The sequence below is a fragment of the Hemibagrus wyckioides genome, linkage group LG28 (assembly GCF_019097595.1).
Source record: "Hemibagrus wyckioides isolate EC202008001 linkage group LG28, SWU_Hwy_1.0, whole genome shotgun sequence".
Classification (NCBI taxonomy): domain Eukaryota; kingdom Metazoa; phylum Chordata; class Actinopteri; order Siluriformes; family Bagridae; genus Hemibagrus; species Hemibagrus wyckioides.
This window is the reverse complement of record NC_080737.1, coordinates 12,593,877-12,608,640: the sequence shown is the minus strand read 5'-3', so window position 1 is coordinate 12,608,640 and position 14,764 is coordinate 12,593,877. Positions and strand designations below refer to the sequence as shown.

The 14,764-nt window shown below is 39.1% G+C and overlaps 1 protein-coding gene across 1 annotated transcript; it reads right to left on the bottom strand.

Annotated features, from left to right (window-relative positions):
• Nucleotides 1-2,737: 2,737 nt before the first annotated feature.
• Nucleotides 2,738-14,625, bottom strand: ube2g1a (ubiquitin-conjugating enzyme E2G 1a (UBC7 homolog, yeast)). Its single transcript, XM_058383762.1, has 6 exons — nucleotides 14,430-14,625; nucleotides 8,770-8,872; nucleotides 6,930-7,027; nucleotides 5,785-5,963; nucleotides 5,508-5,631; nucleotides 2,738-4,477 (listed from the first exon to the last, which is right to left on the bottom strand). Exons 1-5 carry the CDS (start codon nucleotides 14,473-14,475, stop codon nucleotides 5,545-5,547), a joined length of 513 nt encoding a protein of 170 aa, XP_058239745.1. The 5' UTR covers nucleotides 14,476-14,625; the 3' UTR covers nucleotides 2,738-4,477; nucleotides 5,508-5,544.
• Nucleotides 14,626-14,764: the final 139 nt, after the last annotated feature.

The following is a 14,764-nucleotide window of genomic DNA, read 5'->3' as shown; positions in this document are numbered from 1 at the left end:
AAATGACCAAAAAAAAAAAAAAACCCATACATAATTGCTTCTTAATTAAATCAAACTTTTAGAATATTAGGCATGTATATTGCATAATATTTATTTATTGGTGGCATTAAAATATCTCATTCACTTTTGGAACCCAAGGCAGGTACTGTACATATGGAGCTTGGAAGCTGATAAAAGTATTTGAATATGACTTTCATATATTCCTCGCATTATAATATCCCTGTCATATACCTAAATATACAATAGAAATCTGTGGTGTATTTAATAAATGTACATATCTGTCGATATTTTGTTTTAAAATTGCTAGGTTTAAGATTTCTGATATTAAGAAATCAGAGCCCTAATATTCATACATTCATTATCTATTCCACTACAAAGGGTCACAGGGAACTTGGAGTCTATCCCAGGGGATTCCCTGGAAGGGGTGCCAACCCATTGCAGGATGTATTTGGACACACTCTAAAACACTACAGAGAGTATAGATATGCCAATCATCCTACAACACATGACTTTGCACTGGGGGAAGAAACTGGAGTACCTGAAGGAAATATACACAAAGGGTGGAGACAGGAGTTGAACCTACAGCACCTGAGGTGCAAAGCAAACAAGTGACCATTAAGCCATATGTGTGTGTGTGTGAGATATATTTTACAATAATAATAATAATAATAATAATAATAATAATAATAATAATTGCAGAACCTAATGTGTATTTAAATTCTAAAAAAAGATTTAAAAAAATTCCAAACCATAAATGCAAAAATAAAATATAATAATAATAATAATAATAATAATAATAATAATAATAATAATAAATGCAGAACCTGAAATCCCAAAAATGTGTATTTAAATTCTAAAAAAAGATGAAAAAAAATCCAAACCATAAATGCAAAAATAAAATAACAACAACAACAATAATAATAATAATAATAATAATAACAATAATAATGCAGAACCTGAAATCCCAAAACTGTGTATTAAAATTCTTAAAAAAAAAAAAAAAAAACAACCAAACAAAAAAACAAAAACAGGTTTTATGTAAATTATGCCAAAAGTGAATCATCCTGGATTCCTGGAGTAAAGTAGATGCTTTCAGAGTGGACAAACTCTAATCAGTGTCCTGTCACATCCATGCCATCAGTGTGAAGTAAACTAAAAACAGTAGAAGTTACAGTTTGGTTTAAGGTGATGATATTTGGGCCTGTTTCAAGTTTATTAAATCCCAAACCCATATTTTTATGTAACCAGGCTCTGGCAGAATTCCATTATTGTCATTGCCGTTGTGTCTCACCGAGAACACATTTGCATGAACACTTGTGGTTGTGGACACCTGATCAGTTATACACATATGTGCATAATATTCCAGTTTAATCCTTCTATACTGTTATAATAAGCTCTTCCTCTTCAAGGAAGGCTTTCTACTAGATGTTGGAGCATGGCTATAGGGTTTTGAGTTCATTCAGCCACATCAGCATTAGTGAGATCAGACACTGGTATTGGATCTGGTCTGAGGTGAGGTCAGGGCTCTGTGGAGTTCTTCCTCTCTAACTTTAACACATCATGTCTTCATGGATGTCTGCTGAACAGCTCACGCTTGAAACCTCCTTTAACCTTGAGTCAATCATTAAAGGATAAGAAGAATGTGCATGTTATTGCCCCAACCCTGTTACCCTTTTAATGTTTAGAATATTCCACATGAACAACAGGAAGCTGCATCATCCAAGTCAGGAAAAGTGTTTTTTTTTCTTATTTATTTTTTTAATTATATTAGAGTATTGAATAAAGAGGTCACTTTGAAAGCACAGCTGGGGAACCATGATGGAGTACAAAAATATTTGCATAATTCTGTGATTCGAAAAGAAACCCCAACATTTGGTGTTATTTCATTAAAACTTAGCAAAACATAATCTTCAAAATACTTGCAAGCCTTTCAAGAAGGCATTGATGCAATTTACTGGCCCTTATATTTTCCAGCCTTGAAACCGCTGGGATTTTATAAACTGGATGATCTGAAGCCAAAAGTGATTTAAGGGTTCCCTTAATTTCTTTGAGCAACGTATTAATGTGATTTGGGGCCACTTCTCCGAACCAGTTTCTTCATACTCACTACCACTACATACAGACCTGTTCATATTTACTTGTGATACATCAATCAGGCATAACATTATGAGCACTGAGAGGTGAGGTGAATAACACTGATCTCCTCATCATGGCACCTGTTAGTGGGTGGGATATATTAGGCAGCAAGTGAACATTTTGTCCTCAAAGTTGATGTTAGAAGCAGGAAAAATGGACAAGTGTAAGGATTTGAGCGAGTTTGACAAAGGGCCAAATTCTGATGTCTAAATGACTGGATCAGAGCATCTCCAAAACTGCAGCTCTTGTGGGGTGTTCCCAGTCTGCAGTGGTCAGTATCTATCAAAAGTGGTTCAAGGAAGGAACAGTGGTGACAGGGTCACGGGCGGCCAAGGCTCATTGATGCACGTGGTCAGTGAAGGCTGACCCGTGTGATCCGATCCAACAGATGAGCTAGTGTTGCTCAGATTGCTGAAGAAGTTAATGCTGGTTCTGATAGAAAGGTGTCAGAATACACAGTGCATGACGGGTCAGGGCTGTTTTGGCAGCAAAAGGTGAACTAGGCAGAAGGTCATAATGTTATGCCCAGTCAGTGTATATTCAACGCCCTAATGTGAAGCTGTACTCAAAAGGCAACGCAATTAAATCAACAGACCACAGGTATTGGAAAAAAAATTATATTTTAGAAGAATTCACTAGAGGAGACAACTTCCATAACATGAAAAATATACATCAGTATTTTGTCTTTGTACATTAGGCAAGAGAACTGCAGTAGTCTGTCAGAGCCAGAATAAAATTAAACGGAGAATAAAGGATTGTGGGGAGTCGCGGGATGGTGAAACACACATTCTTACTCGAACATTCAAACACACACACACACGCGCGCTCTCTCTCACACACACACGTGCACATATACGTACACACCCCTTCTAAACAAAAACCAAGAAACTGCTTGTGAGAAACCTACAGTTTAAAGCATGCTTACCGAATCCTAGCAAAGACAACACACAAAAAAAAACGCAAAAAAAAAAACAAAACAAAACAAAAACAAAAGCCTGGCCAAGGAATTCTCTCAAATTTATGCATAAATGTTTACCTGTTTCTAAATTTTATCCGAATATTGAAACCTCACACATCGGGGGGGTGGGGAAATAGGACACACTACACACACACAGCTGGGCAAAGGGGCCGTTATTGCTACACCAAATTGTCTTTAATAATCCATTACTGCTGGTACAAAGGATTAAAAATAAAAAAGAAAAGAAAAAGAAAAAAAATAATAATAAATCACACGTCGATACGAGCCTGAAGGAGCGCATGGAGATTCTTGATATCTCCCGTTTTTAGCTCCGGATCCAATGCAGGAGGTGCAACAAGCCAAGCAATTTCAATTGGAGGCACTTTTGAAAAAAAAACAAAAACAAAACAAAAACAAACAAACAAAAGGAAAAATTAAAACCTATGAGCAAAAACATGCAGGTTATCACATCTGATGGGTTTCCTCGTCAGCTTCCCCACCGCTGAAAACTCACCGCAGAACCAAGCACAGGTGCAGGTCTGTTTAGTAGATCTTCTACAGCTAAAGCAGGGACACACCCCTGGTCCCACCCCCACCCCACCCCTAAAGTTAAAACCGATCCAATTGCTCAGTGATTTCTGAAACAATCATACTTTACATTTATTAAATTTTACTTCAAGTGTCCCTAAATGAATGTCCAACCCATGACATGACATGCTGAACATCAGTAGCGCCAACTCCCATCGAACCCTCCCTCGAATACTACATGCCGATAATGAACACACCCCTTGTTTGTTTCTAGGTCGTCGAAGTGAGGCTCATAGACGATGAAAATCTACAAGGAGGGGTGGGACTTTGCGATTGCTACACATCTCCCTCGAAATGACCTGTAAAACAAATGGATGAGTACTACATGAGAAGCTGCTGGAGAGGAGGAAAAGGGGGAAATGAACCATTCTGGTTGTTTGTGTGTGGGGTTTTTTTGTGTTTTTTTTTTAAACAGGACTCAAATTCTACCTACGGAAAGCGCTATTTATTTGGTACTAAGTGTTTTGCTGGATGGATACGAGGAGTCTTATATATTATCCGGTTTTTATGTCTGTGCTATTTACAGGTCTTTACAATTTCTTTCCTGAATGTTGTATCAGTTCATAAACTTGCGTAAAAATGTGTAATCATCTTATGTTATGGTTTTTCTCTCTTTTTTTTTTTTGGATGTTGGCAATTGCTTGGCACGTTCCGTCCGTATCTGTACGAGCCGTTATTGTTCTATTGCAGCCTATTGATGCAAGCTTGTGTCTGCCAACGCTCAATCAAGAAGAATCCGGCAATAGGGTGGTAGAGTGCAGGAAAACAGTGCCATGTTGTTTCTCGACTGGATACCTGGTAAAGACAGAAATAAAAATATTATATATTATTTTATTTATATATTTATATATATATATATATATATATATATATATATATATATATATATATATATATATATATATATATATATATATATATATATATATAAAAATAATGCAGAAGTCAGTGCTATTGCTACGCTATTAAATTTCAAATGCATTGTAAGGGATCTTGACACTAACTAAATATCACAGTAGTCATACACTATACATCTGGAATTTATAAATATGTGATCAAGACTTGAGGTTAGAGGAATCTGGGAATCTCTGCTCCAAGACGACTCAAAACACCAGCGAAATGTTCCCAATGCTTAACAGAGCCACTGATTTTCCTTTAATTTCTCACCCACCTGCATACAAGTAGCCATTTTCCCATAAGTATAGTCATAAAAACTACATAGTCTTTTGGCTCTATTGTGTTACGCCAAATATAGTGAGCACATACATACAGGGAATAAATTTAGCTGGAAAAGTGGATTTTAATCTTGCATCCTGGTTACATAAGACCTAGGAGTATTGGCCACAAGGAAGATTAATGTGGGCAAAAACAAACATTATTAAAAACTTAGAATCAGATTGATTTCCAAATGAAACCAAATGCGATTTTATTGATCTAAATCAACATTACCGAGCTTTATTTAACTTTAGGTTCTCACTCTGGGCCTAAACCGAGAATTAAAAAAAAAGAAAAAAGAAAAAAAAAGTGCCATGCTTTCTGCACCAAGTCTTGTTCAGACAGGTTACCCATTACACAAACGCTTAGCACCAACACCACACACAAAAACAGTCTAACGACTTCTGAATAACTAAGTCCCACTCATCGAGTTTTGTTTATTTGCCTCGCACTAGATTAAAGGCAGGGATCATTTTCCTGCTGCATTATGCTCTGGCAACGCTTATTTGTTTCTGACTGGTGAATATGAAGCTTAGCAAGACTAAGATACACCAAAATAAACTCATGGGTTCTTGGCTATAAAAGTTCATGGGTAACGTCCAACACCTACCCTGAAATTAGTGATGCTACAAGCTGCTGGATGAATATCAGTCAAAGGCTGTCTCTTGGCTCTTTCGTACACAACGGGCAACTTTTCTCTTGAATTCACCATGTCGGTCTTCCCTCCACTCTTTCTGAAATGTTTCAAAAGAAGAAACATGAAAACATTTCAGTACAGATAAAAGCGGGAGGATTTTCTTCATTGCAATCTGAGCAATACTAACCACAGACAGAAAAAGTCATGAAAAATAAAACTGATTCTAAACTTTTCTCAAAGTGAGACTTACTGCTGCGTCCACATTGGCCGGGGAGTCTCCGTTAGGATCAGCTAGCATAGAGATGACACTAATCATGATGGTCTCCACTGTATGAATGGGAAGCCAGCGCTCCTCTGGCTTTTCGTAGCCGTACTTGTCTTCCCCCGGCTCGTGCAAAATAGAAATACAAACATCGCCGTTCTTGTCAACTGAAAACAAGACGAAGAACAGGATATTAGAAAGCATGAACTCTGGAGCAGAAGTTAAATCACATCACTGCTTTGCTGTATTGGCTAGATATGTCAAAGGCCCGGGTTACACCTGATAACACTTGTTTACACCCGACATTATAAATTGGTTAAACTTCAGTGACCTCTAATGCTCTAATTTTGTACTACATTTCTGCAGGAGGAATGGTGCTGTGCTCATTTATTACACCCATCTTCTCCTACATTTATTTTCATCTAGAAATAAATAAATGAGAGATGAGCCAATGAAAGAAGCTAAGAAGACTTGATCTATGCTGTTACAGCATTGCCTTAAGCCATTAGCCTAGGGGTGAAGAGCTCCATGATTTAGCAAAATTTCCACAATGATTATGCATTCAGCTACAACAAAGACGCAATCAGTTAGTTGGTCCAGGACACATCCAGACTTATGTGGGTATAAATAACCCAGACCAGGGTTGTCCAGTAGGCTGGTGAGGGTGCAGGTTTTCATTCAAACAAAGCAAAAACCACATGTGAGCTACTGAAAGCCAAGACAAACAAGATTAACTGTTAAAATGACTCCTGCTGGGTTGGAATAAAAACCTGCACCCACACCGGTCCTTTGTGGATAAGATTGGACACCCTTTCCCCAGACCACCTCCAAATGTGGTGCAGGTGATCAGATACCCCGCTTACATCTGTATTTAGCACTTAAACTGTATTTCCACCTAAAAGACCTCACAGAATGCATCATATCATATACCATTAGACTAAGATTGTTCTTGCAGATATGCAACACAAGTAGACGTTCCTAATGTTTTAATATTTGGCAAGAAAAACAGGTCACTGTTTTTGACGCATGAAATCTTCCAGATTTATATACGGAGAGAAAACATTAGAAGCTAATCATCAAATATTTAAATACTGAAAAAAGTTTAAAAAAAAAAACAAAAAACCATTTCTTACCATTTGGGTGCCAGATTTCTGTGATGAATTTCATTTTTGGAGGCCTGAGAGGATAATCTTTGGGAAATGTGAGATGGGCTTTGAACACTCCACCTTCACTGTAGACACAAAATATGCATTTACAAAGTGCAAAACTGCAGGAAAACAACTGATTACAACCCGTCACATATTCTACTCTTTGAGCTTCAGCCACAGATCTGTTGATGTGTAGCAACTATTGTTGTATCTAACATTAAAAAAAACCCACACCCGTTTTATTAAAAGAAATCAAGCAGCACAATACAAATCACATTGGAGATTATTCAGTGAGATGGCGTAACCACATTAAATCTAAATACAGTTGTGCTTATTTAGCATTTTTGGAATTATTCAAGATTATAATTTCAAATTTCCAAGTTTATTTTTCATAACAACAGATAGATCCTTGTTTTTTCCCCCTCAATGCTCAATAACTGAATCATACCAGAGTATATACCTGGAGCCATCATCTCAATACAAAGTTACAACACAACACTAGCTAGGGAAAAGGTCACTCAATTTGTTCAAATATATTCGACCAGCCCCAAAATGCTACCACAACACAAACGTTTTCACATTTTGTAACACCCCATACAACTTCACAGAATAACATGCAGTCATATGAAGTCGTACGCTTGGTGATTCTCATCTGTGCCTTTGTCTGACTTTCTGCTGCTTCTTTGCGGTTGTAGGTCAATAAATGAGCCCAAAGATTTGTTTGTGGAGGTCTAAGGCAACTGTTTTTTATAAAGCTTTTATAAAGCAAACAGCCTTATCTTTGACTGTAACTTTGTCATCTATAGTGTAGAACCTAAAATACACTATATTGCCAAACATTTTGGGACATCCCTTCAAATCATTAAATTCAGGTGTTGTTTTTCAGAGGTTGGGCTTGACCCCTTATTTCCAGTGAAAGGAACTCTTAATGCTTCAGCTTCATACCAAGACATTTTGGACAATTCCATGCTCCCAACTTTGTGTGAACAGTTTGGGGATGACCCCTTCCTGTTCCAATATGACTGCACACCAGTGCACAAAGCAAGGTCCATAAAGACATGGATGTGTGAGTTTAGTGTGGAGGAACTTGACTGGCCTGTACAGAGTCCTGACCTCAACCTGATAGAACACCTTTGGGATGAATTATAGCGGAGACTGCGAGCCAGGCCTTCTTATCCAGCATCTTGTCCAGCCTGACTGCACAAATGCGTGAATGGTCAGAATTCCCATAAACACACTCCTAAACCTTGTGGAAAGCCTTCCCAGAAGAGTTGAAGCTGTAAAGGCAGACGTCCCAGTTTTGGAATGGCTCGTAGTTGCCGCTCTAATTCATCCCAAAGGTGTTCTATCAGGTTGAGGTCAGGGCAGGCCAGTCAAGTTCCTCCACACCAAATCATCCATGTCTTTATGGACCTTGCTTTGTGCACTGGTGCGCAGCCATGTTGGAACAGGAAGGGGGTCATCACCAAACTGTTCCCACAAAGTTGGGAGCATGAAATTCTTCAAAATGTCTTGGTATGCTGAAGCATTAAGAGTTCCTTTCAAGCCGTGAAAAACAACACCTGAACTCAATAATTTGGAGGGGTGTGCCAAAACTTTTGGAAATATAGTGTACATCAACACGATGCTTTTTACATAATGATATTTAATCGTCAGCAAGGAGGATAATTGAGTGTATGTTGTGCTTGAACAGCGTGGTAACTAGCACATAACCTTCACAACTAACTCCATAACAGGGCTTAGATTATTAGATGCCATAAACTCATTACTCCATTCTCCAGCTAGATCAGGCGCAGTAAACACAGGAGAAGTGTAGTGTACTTACTAGAGTGTATCAGGAGGACCGATTATTAGCACTTCCCATCTGTAGAGGTCATTATCGTCTATCAGTCCTGCAGAGAAGCCTTCCACTGGATTTTTATTCAATTCTGAAAGAGAGACAAAGATAGTTATTAATGTCGGGGAATGTATTTGTGTATCCAGAGTAAATGAGGTCACTGCTTTATCCTGTAATTACCAGTAAACAGGACACTGACCAGTAAGAAAAGACTTGATGGCTGATACAGTATAACAGCTGTAATTGTTCTTAAAGTATAAACAGAACAATGTAACAGAGGAAATGACACACGTGCACACTACACACAAAAAACAGGATTTTCTATTCACAACAAGCACATAGCACCGAGTCGCTCATCACCTGAAAGTCACTTTCAACATCTCTATTTAACAGACACTTCATTTATTTGCTGCAGAGACAGAAATGTTGTCAAAGTTTAATCACACTGATGATAAAAGCAAACTACTGTCTAGATCTGCTTAGAGCACCGAATCACAGCAAGGGTTGTCGCAGTGTATGATCAACCAGTTCTCTCACCACAAATATGACATTTTGACATACATTACGGTCTACCTGTCAATTATTTGTTACCTGAACGAGTTCCTTCCTCCTGCAGCTCTCGCACAGATGGCACTGAACACCTTTTGGCTGTAATAAACTGCTACTACTATAACAATCATGCTACACTGCCATCATTCCTAGCATGTCCCACAACTTTCTCATGCACGACAGGCTGGATATCATGCAGAAGGACGTGTTATTGCTGACTAGAGGAAAAACGAAACTATCTATTTTTGGCTCAGCGGCACAACGCACTTTTTTTTTTTGCTCGGTGTGCCACCTTTCCTCAATTATGATCTCCTTCAGCTTATAACAACAGCGAGATAAATACGACTGCTTCCTTCTCAAAACACCGGATTTATTTCTAAAAATAACGTTATTTATTTATAGTTAAAGAGGAAGCAGTGTTTCTTTAATCTTCGAGTGGTTTACCAAACTTTCATGACTTTCATTTTTCCTGACATTTACAAAAAATAAAATAAACATGAAGTTGGACTTGTTCAATAAGGAAAGAAAGGCACCGAAAATCCTAGACAATAAATATGGTCCGGATGAAGAGATCATTATGTTGGTATGTACTAAAACTATGATAAAACATGGCACAATTTTACAATAAACAAAAACAAACAAATAAATAATAAAGCCCAACCCACAAAAAGGATAGGAGTGAATATTAATACTTCTGTTTTGCTCACACTGAATGGAAATGAGACGATTAAGAATTTGAATCCCACCAAATGTTTTAATTTCCTCCAGGTAACCGCAGACTGCTGTGAAGCTCCAGAAAGGAAGATGGACCACCCTCCCCCTGTCCTTGTCCTAAACATAGCTACTAATGGAAACTGCAGACCTGATTTCAGATCAGTTAGAAAGGAGCTCAGGTTCCTGTTTGTGGCCACGCTCCAGTTTAAACAGCGCAGAGCTGGAGACACGCGGTGTAAATCTATGAGCAGCGGGTGGTGCCTGATTGTCCATGCGAGTTATGAGGACTGGTCTGGCACGGACTTCAGCATCTGATCTGCTTACGAAGCACAGCAAAACAATCACAGTGGACTGAAGGAACACAGAACATGTTGATGAAATAACTGGCTGCCTGTGGTGTCGGCTTTTATAAGCAAATGAATCATACAAGCGTTCTGACCCGATTACACAAAGCAGAAGCATCTAGAAGATGTCATTTCAAATTAGTCGGATCAAATTTAACAATGTGAATTGTGTTCTGTTTTACTATACCAAGGACAAGGTGCATGTATAAATCTATTCTCAGGTCCAGGAAATGACCTGCTGTTAAAAGCTCACTGGCCTTTAACTGACTTGCCAGTGAATGCCAGGATAAGGCTATTACACAGGGCATGGAATGAGCTAAAGCTGACTTATAAACAACATGAACAGTGTACAAACTTGATTCAGGAATTACCTACATTTTTACAGACTGCAGTTTTTTTTTTTTTTACACAAACAACCATTACACCACAATCATCTCAGGCATTTCTGCCATGTTTCATGCTACTAGACCTTCACTTCTGACAAATCAGAGAGTCAGAGTTATCATCAATTCTGCTGAATTCTGATTGAAATCAAGTTTCTCTCAGTTCTGTGGTGCAGCAACAAGAAAAGGTGGAAACTTCTAGAAAATTTCTAGAAACAAATACACATAAATACACTATGTTGCCTTTACATGCACATGAATATGGAGAAGGCCCACCCTTTGCAGGTATGACAACTCTTCTAGGAAAGCTTTCCACAAGGTTTAGGAGTGTGTTTATGGGAATTTTTGACCATTCCTCTAGAAGTGCATTTGTGAGGTCAGGCACTGATGTTGGACGAGAAGGTCTGGCTCGCAGTCTCCACTCTAGTTCGTCCCAAAGGTGCTCTATCAGGTTGAGGTCAGGACTCTGTACAGGTCAGTCAAGTTCCTCCACACCAAACTCGCTCATCCTTTGTGCGCTGGTGTGCAGTCATGTTGGAACAGTAAGCGTTCATCCCCAAACTGTTCCCACAAAGTTGGGAGCATGAAATTGTCCAAAATGTCTTGGTATGCTGAAGCATTAAGAGTTCCTTTTACTGGAACTAAGGGGCCAAGCCCAACCCCTGAAAGACACCACCTGAATCGATTTGGAGGGGCGTCCCAAAACTTTTGGCAATACAATGTATGTATAAATTCACTGATATTTATACAAATCAATATAAATTATATGTATAAATTTATACGGTACGTGTAAAGTTGCGTGTTCCTTTAGACTTCTACTGTTTGTGTAATTGAACTTCTAAATCTCAATTACTAAGCAAAATAAAGCAATCTATGGGGAATTTGGTAGAAGTAGTAAAACATAATATGGTTTTATTTCAGTAGTATTTAAAACATTTCAGAGTCAGACAACAGAGATATGCAGAGGGCAAGTTTCAGCACAGTATTTCCACAAGCCACTAAATAATTCCTTATCACATCTACTTTTTCCATTTTGTCTCCTAAAGCAACACACGTCTCGTATTTTTTTTCTGTAAATTAAGCTAGAGATGATGGCATCGGGGATCACAAATGGATTCCATATACTCTGATGGCCATCATGACGGATGATTTAATCCTGCTTTCTGCAGATTTAACTTCAACAAAAAGCGACACATTTCTTAAACCATTCCTTTTTATCCGTTTCGTAGTGTATACGCATCTTCATACCCTGCTGTCCGAGAGCAAAGCAACACAACAGCTCATCTCTGACGACAGCTTTCCAACAGCTTCCCCTGACAGAAGGCAGCAAATGTTTTCACTCGCAGAACATGAACGGGTTTCTAAAGTAAATAAAGTTGTGTGTTGTTTATCAGGGTTACTGTTCACACATATGTACTTTATATAAAATTAAATAAAGCTGTCCCTAATGAGATAATGCTCTACTTTTACTTATGGCACCGACTTTTGTTTGGATAGCATCTATGACCATTTGTTCTGCAAAGAGATCTACAGGTATAGATCAAAAACATTTATACTTTATGCTGTCAGAAATCATGCTTTTCTTCTCTCTTTTCTTATTGGCAACCGGGTCACATCATTTCTTACTGAAGCAATATTACTGTTCTTACATTTTGCCCTCTTCCTTCCAACACAAATGGATAGATGATGAACTTGATTCGGGGATCTGATGCGCATTACAGAAGACGAATTAGATTTCCCTGCAACTAAATGCAGGGAGTCTCACTCTATACGCTTTAGCAGAGTCTCTGTGATAGCTTGCAGACTGATGAGAAACAAAAATTGTACTGCTGAACCTTTAACACCACATGAGCATGCTGTGAGATCTCTCACTGCACCAAAATTAGCCAGCAACTGTGAAACCAGCACTAAAACCATGTGGTGTGCACAAGCCTGCCCCCCCCCACTCCGCAATCCAGCTGAGCGTTCGGAGCATAAGTATGGGTTCAGTGAGGCCATGAAGCCAGTGCTAAGAGAAATCGGTCATAACACGATTGATTCTCTGGCTGGAAAAGGGGACGAGTCGAGTGATTCCAGACAGGGTCCCGGGGATCTCTTTACAGTGCTTGTATAGAGAGGAGCTTTGGCATGACGCCAGGACAGGCTATGAGGCGCTTACTCTCAGCTGCGAACATTTGGCACAAAACAAATGTTCTAGCTGCTTATGTGCACACACACACAAATACACACGTGTGTGTGTGTGTGGAGGGGGTGTTCTATGCGGTGTGTGTGTGGAGGGGGTGTTCTAAAAGGCAGGGATATGGTGTTTCATAGAAAACATTGCACAACACTTACACTCTTGAGCCAAATCACTGTAAGAGTAAAAAAACAGTCTGGGAAAGAGTGAAAAACAATCAGGGAAATCTGGTTTGTGTCTGCTGTTGAATACGTTCAGAGAAAATAGTTAAATACACGCTGATACTTATTAATTTGACTTTCCCTACCATGCCTAATTCAGAGCCAGGTGTATTGCTGAAATATACAGGTAATATGTATACTGTGTTTTTTTTGGCTATCATATACCCTGACCTATTTACATTACCATGAGAATGGAGATTATAACACACTCTATAGATAAGGGGACCTGCTGAAAGCTATACATGTGATGTATTAAACACGTCAGCGCACGTGCTTACCATAGAAATACAAAATGATGTCAACTATTCCATCTATTTTTTCTGTAAACAACTGACAATGCTGTTTGTTTGTTTTTTGTCCTCTTGTCATTCTGTTCTCAGTCTCAGAGGTCACTAATGTTGAAACGATGGTGTTTTGAGAACTCTAACGTGCAAAATCACTGGACCCCGATGTCGCTGTCACACTCGTGCATCAGACCGAGAGTCCTGACCATTGCTCGTGTTGGAGAAAAAGGAACACCACGTGTTTACAAGACAAAAAAAAAACAAACAAAAAACAAATCGGCGCGTGCGTGTCAATCCCACTCACGAACACGATCGGATTTTGCGCGTGCTGCTGTGTGACCCCCTTGGCTAGAAGTTGGCTAATACTCAGCCTGCTAACTTTAGCTTGCTAGCTGAGGAAAAACAAAGGGATATGATTACCCTGCTGCAGCAGTGCTGAAACACAACATGTCGCCCGTCAAACACTGCTATACCAACGGGAACAAACACTGCAAGCTAGTCGCTGTGTTGTGAAAGTAACACTCTTATTTCGGAGACGACAGAGGTAAAAAAAATATATATATATATTATATATATATGTATATATATAACAAACGGAGGAATGAAGAAAAAAGGGAAAGGCTGCTAGCTAGGACGTGGCTCCATAGATGTCAATACGTAAGCATTCATGCTAGCAAAGCTAATTAGCATTGAGCAACGCTGCCGGCCGGCTGAACAGGCCAGAAATTCAGTGAAAACCTCTCGACTCCCCTACATTTTAAACGTGTCTACTGGCGTCAAAGCGACACTTCGTACATTTATATCGACTGTTTCATTATCCGTCTAAAGTGTTTAACAAATACAAAGAGGCTTTTGGAAGAGACACACGAGCGAAGAAGCCGATTAGCTAGCTTAGCTAACACGCTACCGGTTGGCAGCTAGCTTTGTAGCACTTAGCCACGTTCATTTCACTCGCTCACAGTCATTGTTGAATTTACCTGCCAGCTGCCTCCTGAGTAACAGCGCTGACTGGGGCTCCGTCATCGTCCTTTCTGTTGTACTCTGAGTTTTAATACGCCTTCCAACTAAACTAAGGTAAAGAAGCGCAGGCTATAAATATTCGTCGCTGTCTGTCCGTCTCTTCTAGTCCGTTTTGCTCAACATTCTGATCCGGTAGGCGCATGCGCAGTATCTCCAATGAGGCCACGAGAAAAGAGAGCTCGAGGGCACTTATGGGCTTCGCGTTTTTGCGCATGCGCCAAGCAAATACTTGAAATAAATAAAGATTGAAAGATAATTTTATTTCGGCTCACTGAAACAGATATTAGTGTGT

Bases quoted from the DNA above. Each gene is read 5' to 3' on its own strand.
- ube2g1a (XM_058383762.1), bottom strand. From the start codon at position 14,475: ATGACGGAGCCCCAGTCAGCGCTGTTACTCAGGAGGCAGCTGGCAG. The intron at 8,873-14,429 runs GTAAATTCAACA...TCTCTCTTTCAG, and splicing joins ACTCAGGAGGCAGCTGGCAG to AATTGAATAAAAATCCAGTG. The intron at 7,028-8,769 runs GTAAGTACACTA...TTGTGTCTACAG, and splicing joins GGTCCTCCTGATACACTCTA to TGAAGGTGGAGTGTTCAAAG.